At 42.3% G+C, this 24867-nt stretch overlaps 1 protein-coding gene across 1 annotated transcript in view; it reads left to right on the forward strand.

The window, feature by feature from the left end:
* The window catches only part of DPYD (dihydropyrimidine dehydrogenase), a 3292815-nt gene that overhangs the window by 232264 nt on the left and 3035684 nt on the right, over positions 1 to 24867 (forward strand). Inside the window, exon 2 of the mRNA XM_086954704.1 lies at positions 4961 to 5071. Within this exon, the coding sequence (XP_086810830.1) occupies positions 4961 to 5071 (111 nt within the window). The remainder of the gene's footprint in view (positions 1 to 4960; positions 5072 to 24867) is intronic.

Consider the following 24867-nt stretch of genomic DNA (forward strand, 5'->3'; position numbering starts at 1 on the left):
CATATGCATGGGATAACACCAGTGCTGCTCAGTCACTTGTTGAAATTGGACAGATTTGCCTTGTTAAGCGATGCTGGGTGTGGTTTTTCAAACTGCCTGATTAGTCAATCTGTTCAACAGAAAGAATAAACCTGGTAAGGAATTCTACACTCAATCCACAAAATGCCATAAACAGTAGCGGTCGGCAGTAGGTGTTTCTATAGGGCGGTGACGTGGTCAGGAGGAGGGGCAGGGTGGGGGGAAATAATGTATGGATTACGGAGTTTTACAGGTAAGTAAACATCTAAATACATAAAACGAATTTCGTTGCGCGCACTGCATCACCAAATGTGATGCAGTGCGCGCAACGAAATTCGTTTTATGTATTTAAATGTTTACTTACCTGTAAAACTCCGTAATCCAAACATTATTTCCCCCCACCCTGCCCCTCCTCCTGACCACGTCACCGCCCTATAGAAACACCTACTGCCGACCGCTACTGGCCATAAATAGTGAGAGGATTACCCATTTTGCCTGTTCATGCGATCTTCAAAAATGGCCTTTGCCAGGTAGGTAAGGTGAAGAACGGAATATAGTGCATATTAGATTGGAAAGAGACAGCATGAGTCTCTTGTGGTACTGCATATTGTCCTGAGCCCTAATTTAATCTGAACCATTCCAAGACACCCATACAGCAAACTAATGATTGCAGTTTGATCACATAGGATTTCTGTGACCAAACAAAAGTGCATATTGAGGCATTTTCTTTTCCAGGTGAGTAATATCCTAGCTCCGTGACAATGCTAATATTTTCTTGCTTGCAGATTTGTCATGAGTGCCTCCTAATTCTTCACTAGAGCAGAAATGTGACTAATACAACCACCATGAAGTGGAACCACAGTTGCTCTTTCTGAAAAATGTGGTTGTTGGTTGAATGGGGTGTGAGCCCTGGTCCAGCAGCAGCCACAATCTCTTGCAGGGTGAACCACAAGAAGTCACTAAGGGGCATATGTATCCAGTCCGTTTCCCGTTGGTAAATGGGCCGATTCTCAGAATCAGCCTCTTTGCGAACGGAAAATGGCCTTTTGGGATGTATCATCCCAAAAGTGTATCGCAGAATAGAGAATCGCAAAATTTGCGATTCTCTATTTTGCAATTACATTTAGGGAATCGCAAATTGCGATTCCTTAAATGAAATGTATGAAGCACCAAAGTTGTGCGATTTCTCCTTAAGAAACCGCAAATTACCACCAACTTCAAGTTGGTGGTAATTTGCGATTTCTTTGAAAAATGCACTTTTTGGCTTTTTTCCAAGTGTCATGTGGCGCACATACATGTCCTTAGGGCATATATGTGCCCCACATGCACACAAATGCTAATTTCAGGGGTGCATCAGGGTGTCCTTTGGACACCCTGGAACCGTTGAATGTGCATTCTCAATTTGCGATTCTCAAATTGCGAATCGCAAATTGAGAATGTCTTCCCATTCATTCCTATGGGCCTCCTGGCCCTTAGGAATGAATGGGAAGGTATTACTTAATTGCGATTTGCAATTTGCTAATCGCAATTAAGAAATGGTAAGAAATCGCTAACTATTTGCGAATTTTTAAATACATCTCGTTTGCGATTCTCAAATAGCGATTCTCAAGAAATCGCTTTTTGAGACTCACAAATAGAGTATTTGACACATATGCCCCTGAATTAGTCTGTGCTTATCTCTGGGTAGCTTGACAAAAAAGCAGATAGGCTTAACTTAGAGGCAACATGTAAATTATGTATGAAGCACACAAACAGTAATAAATTGAAAACACAACACAAGTAAAAAACCCAAATTGGGAAATGTCGAGTACATTTTAATACATTTTTTGACACCAAAATGACAAACTCCAATCAATATAACTAGAGTCATATATTTTTAAAGGTTAAGGTTCAAAATAGCACCTAAAATAGCAAAGCGCCAACCGTGAGCATCTAGTCCCGTGAACAAAATCAAAAGTTATGGCCGACTGCAGAGGAGCACGGTTCAGAAGTGGATTGGGTCCAGCCAGTGCTTCCCTTCAGACTTAGTAATATTTTTTCAAGAAAAGTGTCTGAGAAGGTAAAGTTCAGTGGGGCAAGGCTGAAGGAGGTGTCTGAGGAGGTACCAGAATTGCCGGATGGCCTTGGATCAAAGACGCAGTGAAGATTTCTATGTTCAGTCTGAGTCGCTGAAATGGAAGTTGAAAAACTCCAGTGAAGCAGAAGACTGTAACCGAAGACAGGTCAACAAGGTTAGATACCCCTTTGGTACAGTACCTCTGAAACAGATGTTCTCTTCCGGAGAAGACTGAAGCGGGGGAAGTCGCAAAGTGAATCTGGCCAGCGATGCACCTCAAGCAGATAGGCAAGAAGGTTGATTCTGGTCTCTTTCTGGTTCTCAGGGAACGTTTTTGATACATTTTGTCTAAGTCCTCAGTTTTGGGAAACGGCCATCTGGGCACCTGAAGGGACACATCTGGGGGGTGCATGACTCACTCAGGCTGGGCCCAGGTGTGGTTTTAAGATGGTGGGAGTCCAGCAAACTAGCCCTTGAAGTCACTTCTGGTAGTTCTGGGTGCAGGTGTAGATTCAGGGCTCAATCAGCAAGGCTAAGCTCTAAGAGTTCAAGGCAAGCTCCATGAAACAAAGCGGTCCTTTCAGGTACAGCAACAGTGAGCACAGCAGGTCATAGCTGCCGGCAGTACTCTGAGAGTACTCCTGCAAGTCCACTAGTGACCTGAAGAATGGCTCAGAAAGTCCTATTTTTATACTCTGGTGCCCTTCTTCTATAAGGTGGGAGAAGCCAATGGAAAGGTTCTTTGAAGTGCACAGGCTTCCCTGTCTCCCTTGCCCTTGCTCCAAGTTGGCTTTAGTGACAATACAGGGTCATTAGGCCCTTTGGTTGAAGGCAGAGCACAGGCTATTCAGATGTAAGTGAAGCTGTGCTCAGCACCCCCACCTTCATCCTGACAGCAGACGGTCCATTTAGGCACACCTGATCCTTCTATTGTGTGACTGTCTGCGAGGATTTCACCACGTCTAACTGTGAGCTACACCCAGTCATGTTACCCAAGATGGGCTGCAGGCACAAAGGGCTACGGGCAGGAAAATGCCATCTTTCCAAAAGTGGAATTTACAAAATTTTGCTGAAACATCTGACTTTACCATTAAAGAGCATTTATCATTACAATGTCATGAGTACCAAATATGATATATTTAACCTCCTCTCCATTGGGAATTATGGCTTCTTATATTTAATAAAGAATCCCCAGTGTTATCCAATGAGAGCCGTAGGCCTCACAGTAGTGAAAAATGAATTCAGGATTTTTTATACTACCATGACATGTTAAACTTAAACGTACATGTACAACCTTTTAACTCTACAGCACTCTGCCCTATGGGCTACCTAGGGCCTAACTGAGGGGTGTTCTACATGTCGTAAAAGGGGAGTTTAAGGATTGGCAAGGGGATTTAAATGACAAGTTGACATGGTAGTGGGACACTGCATCCAGGCTGTAATGGCAGGCCTGGAACATGTTTTTAGGGTTACTTATGTGAGTGGCACAATAGTGCTTCAGGTCCACTGGTAGCATTTAATTTACAGACCTTGGGTATATGATATACCACCCTACAAGGAACTTATAAGTATATTGAATATGCCAATTAGTTATTTGCCTATCTAAGCATTTTTAGGGGAGTGATCACAAGCACTTTAGGTAAAATGAACAGAGTCCTAAGGCCAACAAAAGGAAAAAGCCTGCAGAAATTTGCTGTAAGTAGGCAAAAGGTTTGGGGGAAGACCATCCTAAGACTGACATGAGTAACACTGTTTATCATACTGTAGATTCTTAAAGGGTCATCAACATTGAGGTGACTGCTTTTCAGTCTCCATGAATTATACTGTGTCCATATCCCAGCTATCCCTAAGAAGGCTTTTGTCTATGTATGGCTTACCGTATATCATACTTACTGTCATTTTTAAATTTCAAGGAGTTTCAAGGAAATGAAAAGCAAAGAAATCAACAGAAGCAATAATTTTTGCTTTCACTATGTCTCCATAGCTACAAAAGATATCTATTTACTGCGAAGGTTAGTATTACTGTAAGAGTTGCAGTGTGCGGAGTACAGAAAGCAACAATCTGAAGTTAGTGATAAATTCTAGCAGGTTTACTGGCAGCATCAGTAGTTCATTACAATTGCAGAAAGTATATATTTGTATTAATATCGAAAAACTCCTAGTACTATTTATCTTTACCTAAGAGTTTCCATTTTGCCATCTCGCTTACCTGAATAAAAAATTTTGGAAAACCAATTACTGTCGAGTATTTTTTTTTTGTTGCACTGAACCATTGAAAAACAGATTCACAAATATCTATCTTGCAAGGTTGACTGTATATGTTTATCAACTCGGTGCCGAACAGAATATCAAAGTGGTATACACCTATTTGCGTTCTTAGTGTTTCTAATGACTGCTTGACTTTACACATTACATAGAATCCAAATTTTAAACAATTAATTATTTAATTAAAAAGTGGTACTTTATAGTGAAGAAACTTTGACTCGATGGTCCCTCAAGTAAGAGAAGGGCGAAATCGAACCTACTGTGGTACATTGTTAATTTTGTGGTAATTGACAGTTTGTTAGAAAGCAGATATAAGGTGAATGCATGGGTTGTGGTATATTATAAAAAATGTTGTGCACAAAATTGTTGACAATAGGTATACTCGTTAGTATGTTTCTTTTTCAATATGAACAGAATCATTAAACCACTATTAATGTAATCAATTATGAACTACACTCACTTTATGAAGCCAGATCTTACACAAAGCAGTTTCAAAATATTGAACATCACTTTAAATTGCTATAGTTGTGCACTATATTGGCAGGAAAATTACAACAATGCTACACTTTTCATCCATTCCAACAAAAAACAAATTGAATTTCTTTTTTATGTTCTTCATAGAGCATCTTAGCTTTGAATCCTCGCATACAGACTCATGCGGCCCTACATTCGACCGCACAGAAAAAGCAGGAGAAAAAACACTGGAAGAGGAACTCGGATAAGAACTGTTCTGTGAGTAAACCATGGAGACCGTCTGTATTACTTGCTGTGAGCACTTGGGGGGCTGGCTCACAACCCAATTTTGAATGGCAGCATTTCATATCCTTGGTGATCGAAAGAGGCAGTGCTTGGTTTAAACATACTTTAACCTCTGTATTGTGAAAGTAGGTGTATGGAGGTGGTTAGTGTGACAAGAATGTTTGTGCATATTTGATCTATGAAATGTTTATGTAGCGGTGATGATGATGCTTTATTATTTTATAATGCTTTTTGGCCACATAATTACAATCTGAAGGTGTTGTGTTGTACTGTGGATGTGTCATGTTCACCTTTGACTGTTTTGCTGTGTCCTAATATGTCTAATAGTTATTATGCTTATTAGTGTTTGTTATTGTGCTATGATCTATCTGATTCCTTCAGACATTCCAATTGGATGCTACCATATTTACAGCCAGCTGCAGCACTTTCCTTTTAAGTTTATATGACAAGCAACAATTTACCACTAAGTAGATACAAATGTTACTGCTTGAGCACTGCAACTGTTTAAGACACGGGTCAGTCCAAAACTGTAGTTGCGAACGTCTCACATTAGCACTCCCAGTGCTTACTTTATGTGATACAGCCATGAGACAAAATCGGCCGAAAACCGGCCCTGGCAGAGAGCGCGGCCGTCCCCCCTCCCCCGGGAGGTGGGGAGGGGGGGCCGGTCGAGCACTTTGCCAGGGCCGGTTTTGTTTCCCAGTCCGGCCCTGACGCTAATTTAAGGCTTTGTCTCTGCTACATTTTTGGATCGACTGGTCCCATAAATAACTGAAGCTCAGGAGGAGTTGTATGTTACCACCTAAGACAGTAAGTGGCGGTTTATCACTGGAAATTTAGAGGCATGTGCCACTTTAAGATGTAAATGTAGCAGATTTTATCATCTTTCTTATGGTAAACAGCTTAACATAAAACAGTATCGAAACACAAAGCAACGTAAGCACACAACTAAAACAAAGTGCGCAAAACCATAAACGGAGCACAGCACAAAGAAGCAGCACGTGTAAGAGTGCAGCATAAAAATACCACAAATCTCAAAAAATGCATTTCCACCACAGCAAAAAAGCGATACAATAAATATGTACATACTTTCGTGTCAGATATTACCACTTGTATAAATTGGATTTTATAATGTGATGGTAAAAAATTGTTTGAACCAAATACTGCCCAAATTAGCACTCAAAACATGCTAATGTTTGCTGATCTGGCCCAGTCTTTCTCTGAGGGGGGGAGAGCGCACTTGCGCACTTGCGCCATTATATAAACTGCACCTCGACCGAGAGATTGGTAATAGGGCTTAATGTCATGAGCGGACTCACCTAATTGAGGGTTTTTTAGTCACGGGCTGCTTAGTGGGATAAAACGTGGATCTGAAAGTCAGAAAGCTTATTTTGTAGCCTCACATTTTTTGTGTCTGACTGCCAGGCCAGACAATAAGCACTTAAATCATTAATCGTCCCTGACTTTTATTGCTTAAAAACATCATGCAGAGGCAGCGAGGGTCACCATGGAATAGAAAACTGAGCTAAAAGAGTCTGGCAGTATATTAGTCAGTGAAAGGAAAAAAACCTTTAAAATCTTGGCTTGAAATCACACTTTTTTTTGTTAGAAAATTGAACGGTTCTTTTTTTGTTTATGTGAATTATATCCCTAAACTGACACATTACATAAAGCAGAAGGTCTATTAGCGCACCCATTAAATTGTTATTGTTCACCACATCTTATTTTGTTTATTAGTTAGCCAAAAATATGATCATTGTTTCTTAACATGGTATCACAAGCTTATTTATACAGCCAAGTTTGAAATGGGACATGATAGAGAGCCTAAGTTATAATAATAATAATAACTTGTTTTGAATAGCACCACATAAAAAAGGTTTATTTTGCTAGGTTGAATCAAGCCTGCTCACACCCAGTCATCGACCAATTTTCATACAAACTCATCACAAGCAAACATCTACATAGATATGGTCAGACATGTTAACAGTTGGTGTTTCAACAACCTTCACAAATAAAAAAAAGTTTGATTACATTTTTGCTACCACTCATGTATCCAGCTCTGTTGACATTCTGAGCATTACAGAATACATGTCAAGTAAACAGCTCAGGAAGACGTGTCTTTCATGTACCTTTACCACACTCACTGTGCTTAATCTTCCAGTTTTTGGATGCAAGTTGGGGGTTACCAAGAATGCATTCCAATACCCACTTTCCTCATACTGAGTGAGCATATCTCCCTTTGATACTAAGGCAAACATGCTGGGGAAGACTGCCTAAGGTCCCTAAAAAGCACGTCCTAATCTGCGAAGAGCATGTTTTACAGACAGGGTAGTCAGTGAGAAATCTGCATATACAGCATTCTGAACGTCTATTAATTTCTGACTGAGTATGAGCATGGCAAGTAGGACACACATCACCCCTACATGTAGCATTGGGAGTAGATTTCCCTGTAATGTATTGTGCGTTTGTAAAACGCAATATCACCTGGTGGGCAGGTATCCTCCCATGACCCTGAAGACGTCAGGGCTGATCCATAGATTCACCTAGCTGAAGATCCATGATTTCAGCTTCTTGCAAATGCAATATATTTATAGATGGTGCAGATGTGTAGGGGCCAGCCATTCTGCTCCTGTTGCTCAAATATGAATTTACATTAAAAAAACTAAGAATAAAGGAGTTTGACAAAACAGAAACAGTTGATTTAATTAAACACTTCAGGTGGGAGAACTGTTACAGAAGAGGGTCTGAGGACTGTCTCAAAGAACACTCATTTTGAGCAAGGCTTTAAACATTTTTTTGGTATCATAAAAATAATTCCCGTGATCCTTGTTTGATAAAAGAATGCAGGCCTGCTCTTTGGAGTCATAAATAAGGCCCCTAGTAACAATTGCAGGTGGGCCTCAACCTTGTGTGGACATAATATGGGCCAGTGTGTAACATGTCCAGATGTCCGGCATGAGGGGCATGTGATCACTGCATGCGCTGTGTCCTGATTGACTATGGGTTCCTAACTTCATGTGGCATTTGACATAAGTTTTGGCAATGTGCGCATACGTCTGGGCATATGTGCTTCATAGGGTCCAGTTTCGCAGGACCATTGTCGAGGCACTGCGCTTATTTGGGGGATGGGCCTGAGTTTCCTGTTCTTGTGTTAGTCTGCCAGCTACATGCCACCCCACCTATGATGTTTAAATCAGTAACCTCAGGCCTATGTCGCAGAGCCTGGCTGACCACGAATTTCTGAGTCTGGGTTGATGGAGAGTTCATGACGGGTGAGTTTGTTAATAGTGATGCAATCTCGCTCGTATATACGAGTGTATCTTTAAAAAAACATTGCCCTCAATGTTAACAATATTAACATTCCCCCCTCTATTTCAATGTTCAAGTATGTTATCTAACACATACTTTATGAAAGTCACATTATTCGGGACATGTTGTTCTTAAGCTTAGATTATTACTACTTTCGAAGTTACTTTCAATCTACCTAATTTGAGGACTATGTTCTTACAGCAATAAATCCCCAACTGCAGGAAACCACACAGGAACAATAAAAGTATGAAAATGGGAAACAGTGGCATGCACAGTCCGGTCAGCCGAGCTCAGTGATTTCATTATCTTGAGCAGTTTCCACCTGGTCATTTATAACCAGTGGGTGTTCACTTTCATCTGCACTGTGAAGCAGGGTATGGACCCCCCTGCATTGATGTAGGTGTCAGAAAACAGTCTGGATTCTTTTGTTATGTTCTTTTACTTAACCCAGACAAATACTCAGCAGTTCTTTTTTTCTCGAGCCTCATAAAACATAGTTGTCTTCTTCTTCAGCGATAGTTGGTGCAATTCTGACAGATCATCTCTGGGTATGACTGGGGTCGGGTGTGTGGTGACTAGGGAGCGGAGCCCACGCCATCCCGGGATGAGCTGAGAATAGCAAAATCCCCACACTGTCAGTAGGTATCCATCAGCATAAAGGTGCCCTATTGCATGCCCAGAATGTGTAGTACTGTGATGAAAGAAAAAGTGTCCCGATTCCAAGGACAACACCGGCTACATATAGCCTTCAGGACAAGGTTCCTGGGCAGCTTATTAAGGTCTGTCTATTACCTTTGGAGTACCACCATTGGATAACACACTGAAAACGATTTCTTTATAACGTCTAGATATACATCTCCATATCTGGTGAATGAGGACATTTTGCGTGTTACCAGCAAAACAAAACACACTTTTTCTTTCATCATTTACAGATCTTTTTGTTGTTAATTCGATTCAATGGAAGTCCTATTCCAACGTTACATAGCCTTGCAGTCTCTGGACTTTTCAAGTCAGACCTTCATCCTTCACTTTTGCCCTGACGAACCTCCCAGGGTGGGAGCGAAACGCGTTGGCTGTCTTGTGCACTTCTGAAAAAGGATAATAAAAGAAACTTTTGATACAACCAGACCCTTTTTGCAAGTTACTTTCCAACCGGTGCTGCCTCTATATCTCTACAATTTGTTATCTGGAAATCCAGTGGGACCGAAACACAGCAGGTCTTGGAGGTTGTACAGCACAGAACTTTTAACACTATTTGGGACTACCGAAGTTTGAGGTGCTTATTGCTAGGTCCGCTGTGTATTCCCTTTGTTACCTGTCCGATCTTGTGCTGTGTAGATTATGGGGTCTTTGCTCTCCCGAGCATACAGGAAACCTGGCTCCGGACACTAGAGGTCACTTAATTCTGAAACTGAAAGGGGGCCTGCTAGATTTTTTGGAGCGCTGTTGGGATCATGCTCCATGAAGGGATTTTGGTCCATGGCTGGATGCCCAAGAATGGGGTCCTTTCAATTTAATGATTGGAACTTGTCCCAATTGACTTGTGGACCTGGGTGCCTGACTTCCCTCCGGATGTTGTCTGAAAAGCCCATCATGAGGGATCAGCAGCAGAGTGGGGTCTAGGCTGCTGTAGGCACCCTGAATGGTGAACTTTAGTGAGGATTCCCAATCGACAAAACGGATCCAGCAGCCCTGAATTCCTGATCGCGAGTAAAGGCTTGAATGCCTAATATGTCTCATTGATCCTTCATTGAGGTTTTGTACAGTGAATTGTGATGTGCACATTAAATGGATTCTTTGAATTAGGGGGTTTGACTTACTGCACATATGAGTTCTGTCTTTTCTCAAAGGCATTGCCTCCCCAGACAGTTACCCCTCCCCTTTGCGGTTGTTGACCTGGTTCCTTTTGGGCTGGGTTTTCTGTCTGTTATTGCAGTTACCACATGTTTTTCCAACTACCTGATCAATGTTGCAGTGATGCAGTAGCTGACTGACTTTCCTGAGGCTGTGTGTAAGGAGCATTTGGATTTCCCTGGGCTTGGTTTTGCAGGGTCTGGTCCAGGTTATTGACTTCTGTTCATTGCAGGATTTTAGCCAACCTCAATCAGATATGTGGCCTATTCTGTGGTGATAGTAATATTCTCTACAGTCTGGCAGCTCCCAACATCCCTGGCTTCTGCCATTATATATAAGTTGAAAACCTATGGTGTTTGGCAGTGGAGCCCCTTTCAAGACTGGTGCCATTTGCACGCTTGCGGCCAGCGCATCTTCCTCAAGGGCAGTCTTTTTTTTACTTGTGTTCGACCAACTTAGGTTTGTCTAGTCTCGGTTTGTTCCTGTTTCTCCCTGTCCGTTTCTTGTGTCTTTTTGTAATAGTCTAATATGTGAGCTTGTATCTCTCGCCAGGCATTGGTATCTAAACCACTCTGTATGTTGGTGAGCAGCCCCTTTTTAAGGATATTTTTTAAGAATGTGACTTGCGGGCCCTTGTCCATCCATGGCTGCCTGGTCTCTTGTCTCACATTCTATCCAGAAACTCAGTTATGCTCTTCTCAGGTTTCATAGTTTCTGCCATTAACACACCTACATCAGGGCCGTCCAGGAACATTTCCCCTAGGGTCATCAGTGTTTGGTGCCTGTGCAAACTGAATGTGGCCCCATCATACTTGGTGTTTGTCAGTGTGACTGCTGGGATGCAAGCTTGGGAATACATTGTGTTAGTCTGCTCTCCATTTAAGCTACATAGCAGACTTTTAACAATGCCTAGCGCTAGATTTACTCCCGGGGAGTTCTTCTCAAAACATGAGATCCATTGTCCCACTCCATCCAGCAACGGCGGCAATTTGGTCCTTAACTCTTCTTTTTCTACCTGAGCGCAGGGTACATAGATTGTCCCAGACATGCCCTTTTGTAGTAATGGGTACATTTTGGCTTGGGGAGCTCCACTGGTGTTTCTCTAACATGACGTTCACATCTGCTTAAACAATCCTGCATGTAGGGGAGGTTCCACATGAGATCTCCCCCTCCGTACTGGATTTAGTCTTCTGCAATGGCCATGTCCTTTCGTTCATAGGATCCTCAATCCGGTGAGGGTCTGTCTTACTGGTCCTTTCCCTCACTCCAGCTGGCTAACAGGTGGCAAAATGGCTGTTTGAAGATTTCACCTTCCTCTCGGGCCACTATCTACTGTGGGGTCAGTCAATCTGTTTCACACGTTCGGGAGGAGCAGTGGACATCTTCGCCGCTGCTTTCCTTGTGCGCATGCAAAGGTGCCATCTTACTTATCATACATCTTAGTTTAGAGTGCACCAGGCTATCTTGGTCTCGAATTTGGTGGTCAGCCCCACTCCTGCTCTGATGATCTGTTGAGGCTCAGGTCCCAACCGTAAGCCTCTCCTCTGGTTCAGACTTGCACTCTAACCTCGAAAGGTACTCTGTCCCTATCCCAATTCTCCTCCAGTGCCAGGTGCCCTGCTCTATGTTCTTGCTGTGCATCCAGGGTGCAATCTCTCTCTCCCTCTCTCCCTTTCTCTCTCTCTCTCCCTTTCTCTCTCTCTCTCACTATCCTTAGTTCACAGCTTTCTTCTAACTCCCATCTAGATTGCCTCCTTCTCTATGAGCTATGCTGTGTTCCTTTTGTAAAAAGAACAATTGTGTGTCCTTTGTGTTCTTTTTGGTCGGAACTTGCCTTCAAACTCACTTCCTGTCCTTTCTCCAGCCCCCGGCTCAAACCCTGTGGATCCCACCTCATCATCGGATCCTGGAGGACTAGGATCACGTTGCTCACCCCCACTAGTTGTATCATTGTCCAGAACCGCTATGAATCTCCCTCTCTCTCAGGTGTGTTCACCTGACCTGGTGGAAGTGCGTGTTCTTCATGTTGAGGGGGTTCAATTGGCTGAACTCAATGGATGGGGGGAGTCAAACTTAGGGAAGCTCTTGAACTAGACTTGGGTGGTGCTGAGATTGTACTGGCCTCCCGGCATCCATAATTACATGCCTGAACCTAATGATTTGTTGCTCGGTCGGGAACCCTTCAGCTTCCTCAACTGGTCGGTTGGTGTATCCTAATGCAGGGATTGCCGGCATCTGGGAGAACACGTCTAAACATGTTTATAGTGGGGGCTGTGTGGACACTTTGCTCATTTTCTGTGGGATAGAATTATCAGTCTGGGCCTCCTCAAAGACGGCCCACAATTCTAATAGTGACTCTCTCCTATGTATTTGGTCAATATACGTGTCCTCATAGGTTTGATTATGTTGGTGTCATAGGATCCCTCTTTGGCTAGGGGAAGGTGGGTACCTAAGTCTGTGCATGCCATTCATGACAATACTTGTCATGTGTTTTAGCCTGTGTGGGTAACCTAGTTTTCATGTGTTTTAGTGGTGACTCTATGATAAGTTGGGTACTTTTTAAGGGACAGATGCACCCTAGTTGTTCTGGTTTTAGGTAGAATATTACTATCACCACAGAATAGGCCACATGGCTGACTGATGGCGGCTAAAAGCACACCATGAGCAGAGGTCAATAAGCTGGACCAGACCCCACATATTCAATCCCAGGGAGATCCATATGCTCCCTATGCACAGCCTCAGGGAAGTTAGTCAGCTACTGCATCACTGCAACAGGGATAAGGTAGTTGGAAAAACATGTGGCAACTGCAATAACAGACAGAAAACCAAGCCCAACAGGGACCAGGCAACAAACACAACAGGGAGGGGAAAGTTCTACTCTGGTTGTGGATAAATATACACAGGAATGCTGGGTCTCACTACTTACTATGAGCTCTATTGTATTTACAGATGCATCAATATAAACATTTTACAAACACAAATAGTAATGCATATGAAGGATCACAACCTGGAAAAAAAGTGCAATTGTTTAAACATCATGAAATTTGGCAGAAAAATAGCAGACCACTGTGATATGAAATGACGATTGTGAAAATAGCAACACTTTCATTTAGTACGTTGACACTTTAACAAAACATAATACTCAAAACAAAATACAGTCGCATCAATTTACCAGCATCAAATAACCAAATGTGTGCACCCCTCTGGGCATGTGTGCATTTTTTGGGGCCTAGATGAATGTAGTATTGCTGCACTTATCTGGGGGATAGACATGAGTTTCCTGTTCACAGGTTTGTCTGTCGGCTACATGCTACCCCACTTTGTGATATGTCCGTCAGTAACTTCAGGCCTATGTCGCAGAGCCTGCCTGAACATGTATTTCGTAGTCGAGGTTGAAGTAGAGTTCATGATGGGTGAGTTTGTTAATAGTGATGCAAATTCGCTTGTATATACGTGTGTATCGTTATAAACAATGGCATCAATGTTATCAATATTAACACCCATTCTGAGCAAATTAGGTTCCGGTGCTGTGTACTCATGGGATGTGTGTGAGTATGAGACTGATGAAATATGTTTGGAATGTTGAAATCTGAAGCGGTTTTGAGGTATCTAGGGCCTGTGCTATGCTTTGAATATGTGTGTCTGGATTTTGAAATGAGCTGTTGATGGGGAGCAAGTGAAACTGTTTGAGGTGCAAGTTGTGTGTGTGGGGTTAGGTTGAGGGAGGAGTGCTGCCTGCTGCATTCTGTACAGTGTAGAGTCAATTGCTTTGTTGAGTGAAGGAGTAATTCAGTATCTGGTGAGTGCGGAGCTGATGGGGTTGATTTGATCGGTGAAGATTAAGTGGTGAGATGTGGATCTATACTACCTTGATTATCTGCCTTCTACTAGTGCAACATCCTTGTTGAAGCACACCTAGCCAAAGCTTTTTCTACCTGTTCATGTCTCTACCCCTTTAAAAGTCATGAATACTTGCCAAGTGAACCTTTACTAACCCCTTCTCTTGCTAGCTTCTTGAAGCTCCAGAAAATGTGTTTATCATGCACCTTCATTGCACTCACTTTGCTAATTTAAACTCCTTCCAGTTAGTGAATGCAAGTTGGGGACGTCCAAGACTGCCATGCAAGGCACTCAGTCCTTAAACTGAGTGAGCATATCTACCTTTGAAACTAAGGGGGCTGCCTAAGTTCCCTAAAGTGCTGCCCAAACAAATGATGGACAAATGCTAAATAAATAAAATATTCACCCTCAAGAGACCTGGGTTAAATCCATTATTCTTTTGCTCACCATCCCACCCCCATTTGGACCCATCCATATGCAAATCACTCTTGACCCTGCTCCTCATCGGAACAGTCCAGCACGAACTGACAAGCCAGGTCATCCCAGGACCAGAAACAAGCATCCTGGGGCCAGTTTTGTGCAATCGCCCATAGGCAGCCATGCTACTTTGAATCCAGTGGAACAGCGAGCAAGGGACCAACATCTGGCCATACCCATTCCTTTTAGGGGCAAAAAAAGCGGAGCAAGCAAATGATCGACAGAATACTGAACAAATCAAACATTCACCCATATTCAAGAGATCTGGTTAAATCCATTGTTCATTTGCTCACCATGACACCCCAGTTTGGACTCTTCAAATCAGTCATAACCTGTCCATCATCTGCACTTTTTTCATTTGTTCTAATCAATTTGTGGGTGTGTGCAACTGTGAGATATGTGTGATAAAGAGTAAGGGCACTTATCGATGAGTGGGTGTGTGTGATCGTGCAATAGTAAAAGGCAAAAATCACTTATCTGATCTTTAAAGGCTCAAACAAGGCAAAACAACACAAAATATTTCTTTACCTTTCCACATGCATAATACCACAGCACACTTCAACGTACAAGGGGCAAGCCCAGTCCAGCCACTGTTCATTCATTATGGCACTAACATGCTGCAAAGAAAATCATAGGTAGGAAACACCAACAACATTTTTTATCTACATCAGACAGGGCCAAAAACTAAGCTCAAGCATGACAATAAGTGTCCCCCAGTAACAAATCAGACACATAAGCATCCATTTGCAAAGCCAAAAGGCTAGTAGCTATCACCACACCTATGAGCTAGAGCTGGTTTTGTCATAGCTTTTGCAAAATGTGTGTCTTCTCAGCAGAAACAATGTTCTGCCCCCAGCGGGGTCGATCCTGATGCCTCAAAGGCCAACCCACATACATTGTACTGCTTTTTTTCCTTCAGAGATTTATATAGCACAAACTCAACCTATAGTCTTTATTAACTTTTGGGGAATTATCTGTAAGTAAGTTATATATTTTTCCTCTGATTGTAAAATTTGTTGGAGACCTGACATTAAGCTTTGTGTGTAATTACCAAACATTACTGACAGCAGAGCACCATTATGGTATGATTTAAAAGAGGATAAGCACCAGCATCCAATAAGCTAGATATTTGTATAGCATAGAAGCCCATCACCTAACTGATCTGAATTCTGGCAGTCAGCCATTATTGTGGTAATGTAGTATACACAACACACGCAACATATTTTCTGGCATGCACTCATTGAAGTGCACCAGATTTGTGATATGGATCAGTACACCAGGGCACTTAGCATTTAGATGCTGCTGACCACCCAAATAGGTGGATTTCTGGATAAGCAACGCAATATCAAATGGAACTTAACAGTAACACTTGGTGCAATAACAGCGAGGCACACAATACCATCAAAATTTACCAGTTCAGGTAAAATATCATACTCACAATGCTAATAAACGAACGTTTTTGGGCACCATTGATATTATAGTTGCCAAATTGTGTTTGATGTTTTCTTTTCATTTAATTGTGTGAACTTCAAGTTTCAGAATGCCTCCTAATAGGCAGGACGGGAAACTTGAATAAAAACTGTAATGGTAATAGGACTCAATGACCATGAGCAGGACTCTTTAGAGTTAAAACATATTGTTTTTGCTGAATAGCTGTAAATCTGTGATTAACATTGAAGACTAGTATGCAACGGTTCTTTTTTCACTTTGGATGCGATATATATGTATGTGTATGTGTGTATATATATATATATATATATATATATATATATATATATATATATTATATCAAAGGAAGGATTCACTTCACCTTGGAAAGAATCGGAGGGACACAAGCAAGGAGCCACAAAAAAGCACTTTATTATTTATGATGCGTTTCGGGTAGAGTCCCTTTATCAAATGCCAAACACTGACTGCTGCCACCTGTAGTTTATTTGTAATCTATCTTGCTGCCATTGGTGGAAGCCTAGCTGAGCTGATAGATGTCCTGAACGCCTGGACGCAGTCTAGTTGAAGACTTCATTTCCCAGCTTGCACCATCTTGGCTGCCAGGTAAGCGTTTTCATCTAGGCTCATTGGAACCCCTAATGGAGTGCTGGCAATCATGACTAAGCTTCTATAGGTGCAGTTTAAAATTAATTCAGTGTCAGTGCTGCTCCAAAGTCTTTCCCGAGCCCCTTGATGTCTCACCACAATAGTCAAAGTCCATAGCGGTTTGGAGACTCAGCTGCAATGATGCTGGTCCCTCCTTGAAGTCATGGACTGCATTTGCAGAAACACCGAAATGTTCCCTGGTTGCGGGGGCCAGAGCTTGTTCCATTACCTTTGATCACATGAAAAGCTGCAGAGCAGATACCCTTGAGCTCCGGCCGCAAAGCGAGACGGGTCCCCAAACCACGCCCCGGGAATGGCACGAAAATATCAAAGGAAGGATTCACTTCACCACAGAAAGAACTGGAGGGACACAAGCAGGGTGCCACGTAGAAAGCACTTTATTACAGCACCGGAGGCATGACGCGTTTTGGGTAGAATCCCCTTATCAAATACCAAACACCAACTGCTGCCACCTGTAGCTTATTTGTAATCCATCTTGCTGCCCTTGGTGGAAGCCCAGCTGAGCTGATAGATTTCCTGAATGCCTGGACTCTGTCTCGTTAAAGACTTAATTTCCCAGCATGCTCCATCTTGGCTACCAAGTAAGCATTTTCATTTAGGCTCATTGGAACCCCTAATGGAGTGCTGGCGATCCTGACTAAGCTTCTATATGTGCAGTTTAAAATTAATTCAGTGACCTTGCTGCTCCAACGTCTTTCCCATAGCTGTTTGGAGACTCAGCTGCAATGATGCCGGTCCCTCCATGAAGTCAAATTATATAAATATATATTTTTTTCCTAAAAAAAAGAAAGGTTTTAGTTAGGCTCAGATTTCACTCATACAAACCCAGTGAAATTCAGCAGTTATAGTTACCCGAGTTAACTATAACTTATGCCCCTGCAATGTACTGCTTATGACCTCACATATAACATCACTCAGTGATGTAATATGTGAGGTCATGAGCAGTGCATTGTGGGAGCATAAGTCATAGTTAGCTCAGGTAACTATGACTGCTGAATTTCACAGGTTTTGTATGAGTGAAATTTGAACCTAACCATAACATCCCAGTAACCTTGTTTTTTTTCCAGTGAATGTCTAGGGTTTTTTCTTAATTCTATTTCCTTACTATAATGACCCTGTAACCTTTGGTTTTCTACGTGAATTTCCATGTTTTTTTAACTAGTAGTCGTGTTTGCAGAGTGGGGGAGAAATCGGGCAGCACCTCCGACTAGCTCTGAGCAATCCTGCTATGTGGGACTTACTGGAAGTAAAAGAAGGGCTTCTGGCCCACAATATCCCTCAGCATCCAAGAGGAAGATTTCAACCCCCAAACAGCAGTACACTAGGGGGTGCTTTTGCAGAGTGGTAGATAAAGGGGGTGTGGCCTCTGAAGACCTCTCAGCAATGCCACGGTGTGGGACTTACTGAAGGTAACAGGAGGGCGTGTTGGCCCCCAAAGGCACTCTGCAGCCAAGGGGACTTTATCCCCCGACTACTAGTTAATCATAAGGGACATTTGCAGAGTGGTAGAGAAAGGGGGTATGGCCTCCAACACCCTTTCAGCAATTCCACTGTGTGGGACTTACTGGAGGTAACAGGAGGAGTAGTATGCCCCCAAGAACCTTATGGAGGAAAGGGGACTGTATCCCCCAACTAGTAGTGTGCGAGGAGGTGCATTTGCAGAGCAGTGGTAAAAGTGGACAGGGCCTGTGGCGACTTGATGATTTTTTTTATATTAGGTGAGGGCCCCCTCCTCCCATGGGCTGTTTTCAGACTTGGGGACCCCATCCCTTGGGCCAGGCCTTATTTCAGTGGTGTTGAGGGCTGGGCTGATTTCAGCCCGAGGACACCATCCCCCAGGACCTGGCCTCTCTTCCAGGTGCCCTGAACCCACCCAGGGCGCCCAGTTACTTTTGTTGGGGACCGTGGGGGGAGGCTCATAGGTCCCTGCCAGCTCCTGCCAGCTCCCTGCCTCCTGCGAGAACCGACATTGGTTTTACAGAGAGGGAGCTGCATGTCAGCTATAAAAGCAATTGTGATCCGCTTTCAGTAAACGAGAGCATTCTTAATGCTCTTGCTTGCTGAAAGTGTAGCACAGTTTGCTAATCCTGTGCAGGAGTGGTAAAACCCAGGCAAGCCATAACAAACAACTATGGACACCCTGTGACATAGCTGGAGTCGACCCTGGGGGAGTGGCAGTCTACTTTGCCACCTATGGCTCCAGTAAGGGGGCCACACAACCCCCCTCCTTCCTTAGAATTTGCCCTGGGGAGGTCGTGATCCCCAGGACTGCATGGGGGCTGTGCTGCAACTCTGCATGCGATTGAACAAAAGCCCCATGGAGGTGGAAGATCACAGAGCTGTGTAGGGTCCATATGGCCCTCGCATAATTTGTACTTAAAGGCCAGGGAGGTGGTGGCCCATGGGCTCTGGGGGGGTCTGTACACCCCTGCCTTACTTTCAGGTTAAGCCTTGGGAAGGTGGCAGTCTCCAGGGTTGGAGGGGGTCTGTGAGGCTCCTATGTAAAAAATAAATCAACCCCGGGAAGGTTGTTGTCCTTGAGGCAATGGGGAGGCCGTACAGGCCTCCCTGCCTTTATTTAAAGAAAAAACAGTGAGTAGGTGGCTGTCACCAGGGCAATATTACACCCAGGAGGGGTGACTGTGTGCCAGCCCCTCTGTCATCAAAAAATGCTCCTATAATTAATGAAGCATGGGAGAATGTGCTTTGTTTTTTTAATTACATTTTCTGCAGAATCCGCAAGTCCCATCAAAAGTTAAAAGAAGAAATTGATTTTTTGGATGTGTGGTCTAGAGGGTCAGGATGTTTTACCCTGCCATCTTTTGTTTTTTAATGTTTTTTGTGACTCTGTACAAACAGAGTCACAACATGGCTGCCAACGCTTCCTGGTTTGAAATGTTGGCAGCCAATCAGATCTCAGCATGAGATTGGGAGGCATGCCGATCCTCCAAGTCCCTATATAAACAATTGGAGATTTCTTTAATTTCCTCTGCAACTGCTGAATGGATTCACACCAAAGCACAAAAAGAAGTGCTTTCTGAACCAACATCTACCTTCGTGCCACATTTGTTGTAATTCCGTTCAGCAGTTCGGGCTGTAGCCGTGTTTAAAGTTCTGATGGAAAAAAACAAGGAGAACATGTGTTTTTAGACCCACCCTTTTTCTCAGCCCCCACTTGACGGACCACCCCAACATTTTAAGGACAGCAGCTGAATTGAGTGGCAAACTAGTTTTGAAAAGTACACAAGGAATCATCAAACAACGCCAAAGTTATTGAAAAAAAAAAAAAAAACTCTTCCTATGGAAACTACATCCTAACTATAAGTACCTACTTGCAACTACAGTATGTAATGTATATATATATATGTATGCTTATATTTATGCAGGTATGTATATATATATATATATATATATATATATATATATATATATATATATATATATATATATATATATATATATATATATATATATATATATATATATATATATATATATATATATATATATATATATATGTATATATATCCAATTACCACTCCAGTGCTTAGAACCACCAAAAGGGAGAAACGGACTTAAAAAATGATTTCCTTTCACTGCTGGCAACAGTGACAGTTTATTGAAGCCAAATGCGCAAATGCAACGGACAAAATGACGCGTTTCGACCAACGAGTGGCCTTGGTCATATGTATATATATGTTTATGTATGTTTGTGTATATATATATGTATATATATATGTATATATATACGTATATATATACATATATATACATACATCCTACTGGCGGTCGCCAGTAGGTAGTTATAGTTAGTACCTAGTTTCCATAAGAAATGCATTTTTTGACTTGCCAATATCTTTGACGCTGTGTGATGAATTTCGGGATTTTGCTCGGCATATAAAGTTTCAAGGTGTTCTGTCAAGTGGGGGCAGAGAAAAAGAGGGGGGTAAAAAATGTGCATTTACCATGTTGATTCCTATAGGAATTTTATCCACAACTACAGCCTGAACTGCTAAATGGAATTTCACCATATCTGGCAGAAAGCTTGATGTTGATCCAGAAAGTGACTTTTTTGTCCTTTGGTGTAAATCCATTGAAGAAGTTTTAGACGTATTAAAAGAAATCCAAATTTGAATATCTAGGAATGCGACACCTCTGCGAATCCTGACGATCCTGTGCAGAATTCTGTTTGGCTGCTAGCACCTCAATCAGAAAGTGTTGGCAGCCATCTTGGGACTCAGCTGAGTCCCAAACAAAAACCTACAAAATAAGAGAAAGGGTCAGGGTAGAATGCACAAAAAAAGAGCAGAAAATGTAAAATGGAGCAGAAGAAGGCAAAACAAAGAGAAGAACAATTAGCAGAAAAGGCACAGCAAAAGGCAGAAAAACGAGCAGATAAGGTAAAACAGAGCAAGAAAGGAGCAGAGGGGGCACAAACAGATGGCAGCAGGTAGACATGCAGCAGAGGGTAGCGGACTCTGGGCAAGCAGGCCAGGAGAAGTATCACAGGGGGAGCTGATAGAAGGACCTGCTAAAAGCCGGGTGTGCTGAATCCTCCTTTAAGTTGGTATGCAGTATGTAGAGGACCCCCTCTAAGAGAACCTAGCAGGTAAGGGAGAAGAGGGGAAGAAACACACAAAAATAGAAGCAATCTCCCTCTTGACCTATATTCCTTTTTCACAAATACATAATGTGAGCTCAACTAAATCTCTAAACCTTCTTCAGGACCTGCCAGATATAAAGCTTAAAAAGGCCACTCAACCCAGGGAAGGAAAACACAACCTGGAAGAATATAATATAAAAGTAAAAAACCTGGTCCACATGTCAAAAATGTCAGACAAAATTGTCAATTGGACCAATTTATTTGGCAAACACACAAATTATCCATTCTCATAATTAACATGGCTTTGACGTGCAAGTACAACATTATATTACTTATACTGAGATGACATACAAAAGAGACCACATAATATATAAGAATAACTCATCCGGCCCCTACCTACTCAGGGCTATTACTGGGTTATGCATATACAACCAACATAAATAACACCACCACCAAGATGTTGTGAGTGAACAATTACAAATACACAAATGCATAAGACATAGTGCAATTTCTAATGAGTCAACAAAGGAAAAGGAGGAGACCAACAAATCCAATGGCCTATGTACACGAAGCCTATTTCATTCACAATACTTACTAGTAGTGAGCCTCCACTGTCATCTACTATAGTAGCTTAATTTATTTCATATATACTGCAACAATTGAGAATGGCCACTTTTCATGACAATTACCACAGAACAAGGCTCTACTATCCTGTAGGAACAGAATAAACAGAGCAAACAGTTTCTCATAATGCCGCTCAACACTACTTCAAACTTGGAACAAACCTTAACAATGTGGTAACCATAAGTAAAAGCTAATTTCTAAGATAACCACAAGGTAAAAGGTTATCGCTCATCATACAGTCACCACTATGTGGGGCCACCCCTATCTACATACTGATGACTTTCACAGTCACATCGTGTCTTACCTGAAAGACGACTGAAGATGGTACAACACTGCTTCACTAGGAGAGTTCCCACAAGAACACGTTCTACTATCCTGTGAAGGCGGGGAGCAAAGGGAGGAGATTTCTCATATCGAAACCCCTACATATCTCATAGAGACAACCATATACTCAAATAACTGTGTAGTTGAAAAATAAACAAAGCAGTAATACCTTTCGGAAGGAGGAAACTTCTCAAGTTCGTGTGCGTAGAGCATCAATATTCTCAAAAATTCCAAACGCGGCATCACTAAAGGAATTTATTTGAAAAAGCATGTACCATCAATATATGTCAACACCTACTCCCTCATCTATATGTAGTGCCAAGAAACGGGAGAGAAAAACTCAATAACCTTTTATGACGCAAAAAAGGTTGTCAAAATATCTCCAAGATAACATTTATATGTAGTATCTTTTGTCAATAAGTATCCATTTTAACTAAGTCAAAAAACAACAAGCTGTCATCCCTGTGTGTGCCCCCTAGTGCACTGATCTTACATCAGATAGATAGTAGGCTGTATGTACCTATAAACCACCTATATGTCACACCGTCCACGATAGGTCCTGCACCTATAACTGTCGATAATGGAAGACATCATCCTATATTAGTTTAAAAAATATCGACCATGCCATATATCAACAGAAACTTCAAATTAAGCAATGTACTGATTTGTAAATAACACCTCGACATCTGCAAATATATTAAAATCTCCCGTTGCGTTCATAAGAATATGCCCTATATCGCCCTAAATCAGTGGGGAAAACAACCTGACGGTACAGAGGTACCCCCCACACCTATACAGCTATACTAGCACTACCCGGCATATCGGCATACACACCCTATAATAAAAATACAGTCTCTCCTCACCTTTCACGTGGATCATCACCCGCATATAGCAAATACACATGTCCTCACGTCGGCTCGATCGTCAGAACACAGAACGTCGGTCGGATTTAAATACCACAAACACCCGGCTGGAAAGAGCGCGCTTGCCTAACATTCAACACCTGAGTCAGTCCATAGATATAAAGGGAGGACACAGCTTACCGAATTCCGGCGCCATCCTGAATAGGAGATGCGTCCCAAAGTATACCATGCATAAGGCGATAGCATGAACATAGAGAGTGGACAATCGCCTCCAAGTTTCACCGCCATCTTGCATAGGTAGCGCAAAACGCGTACCGATGCATCCCAAAGTATATATGGTGAAAGGTGCTGTCATGAACAAAGAGGGTGGACAATACCCTCCGAGTACCACCGCCATCTTGCGTAGGGAGCGCAATACGCGTACCGAAATATCCCTGAACTCAACCCTTCTCAATCAGTGAAAGGCGAGTAAACTACTCATGCGCATTCTACAAAAATAAAGGTTGAAAACACTACTCCTACTGGATTTACAATACGCTACTTCTGCAAGGGTCCATAAACATAGAGGTTGATTTCAAGATTAACTATCTATTTCCTGGTGGTGTAAAGTAGATGACATGCACACAGCTAGTCAATATTAAAAAAGGCAAACCAATGTCCAAAGAAAGGTAACTAAAATTAGGAAAAAGGGTGCCTCTTTCAAATGAGAGCAATGTAATGAATTGCTTCACATATGGTCTAGCAAGGTGTCTAAAATAGAGTAGGACAAGCATTTCTACAAAAAGATATAAAAAGATGCTGCCACCATCTAAAGACAATGCGTCCATTACGAGTCAGGATCATACATGCCGGTTACCAATTACTAACATCAGAAATGGCACATAGCGCCCAAATGGCCCAGATCGATAGTGGTCCTAGTCTATCCAAAGAAAAACACCCTAGTCAACATGCTACTCCAGTGATGTACAAATCACTAGGTTGATCACAAAAGTTGAATAACATACCATTGAATATCCTCATTGAGCCCCTGGTTCACACTGTCCATAGAAAATATCCAAAAGATGTCCCTCTTTTTACAGATGACTTCAATGGGAAAACCAGCATTACTCTCTATTTTTTCTAAGATACACCATTTGAAATCATTCTCAGAGTGATTTTTATCCAGAAAATGTTGGACAAGCGGGGCTATGATCTTCCTAGTACGAATAGCTGATGTATGCTCGCTAAAGCGTACACGAAATTCTTGTGCAGTTTCTCCGATATATACAAGTCCACAGGGACACATGAGAAGATACACTATATTTTGACTTCTGCAATTCATAAGAGCCTGCAGAGTGATCTTACGACCATGATAAGTTAATGATTCAGTAACAATCGGAGCCTCACAGGCGTGGCAAGAGCCACACTTGTGGTTGCCTAGAATGGGTGGCAAACCTGTAATCGTAGTTTGGCGTAAGGTGTTCACCACTGGTCTGGTATCCACCTGTAAATCCTGCTAGTTCCGATTTCTCCGATAAGCAACTAAAGGCTGTTCCAATTGTGTCTCATTCTCATCACTGTTAAGAATTCTCCAATTCTTTTGGATGATATTTTTAATTTTGAAATTCAATGCAGAATGGTTGACAAACAAACGACACGCTCTTGGGGCAAACAACGTGTACTCTCTAGTAGGGCCTCTCGGTTGTAGTATTTTGCCCTTATGTACGCATGTCGTACCAATCTACGGGGGTATCCTCTGGCTTATAAACTGGTTCTCAAGG

This window comes from Lissotriton vulgaris, chromosome 1_1, assembly GCF_964263255.1.
Source record: "Lissotriton vulgaris chromosome 1_1, aLisVul1.2, whole genome shotgun sequence".
Classification (NCBI taxonomy): Eukaryota; Metazoa; Chordata; class Amphibia; order Caudata; family Salamandridae; genus Lissotriton; species Lissotriton vulgaris.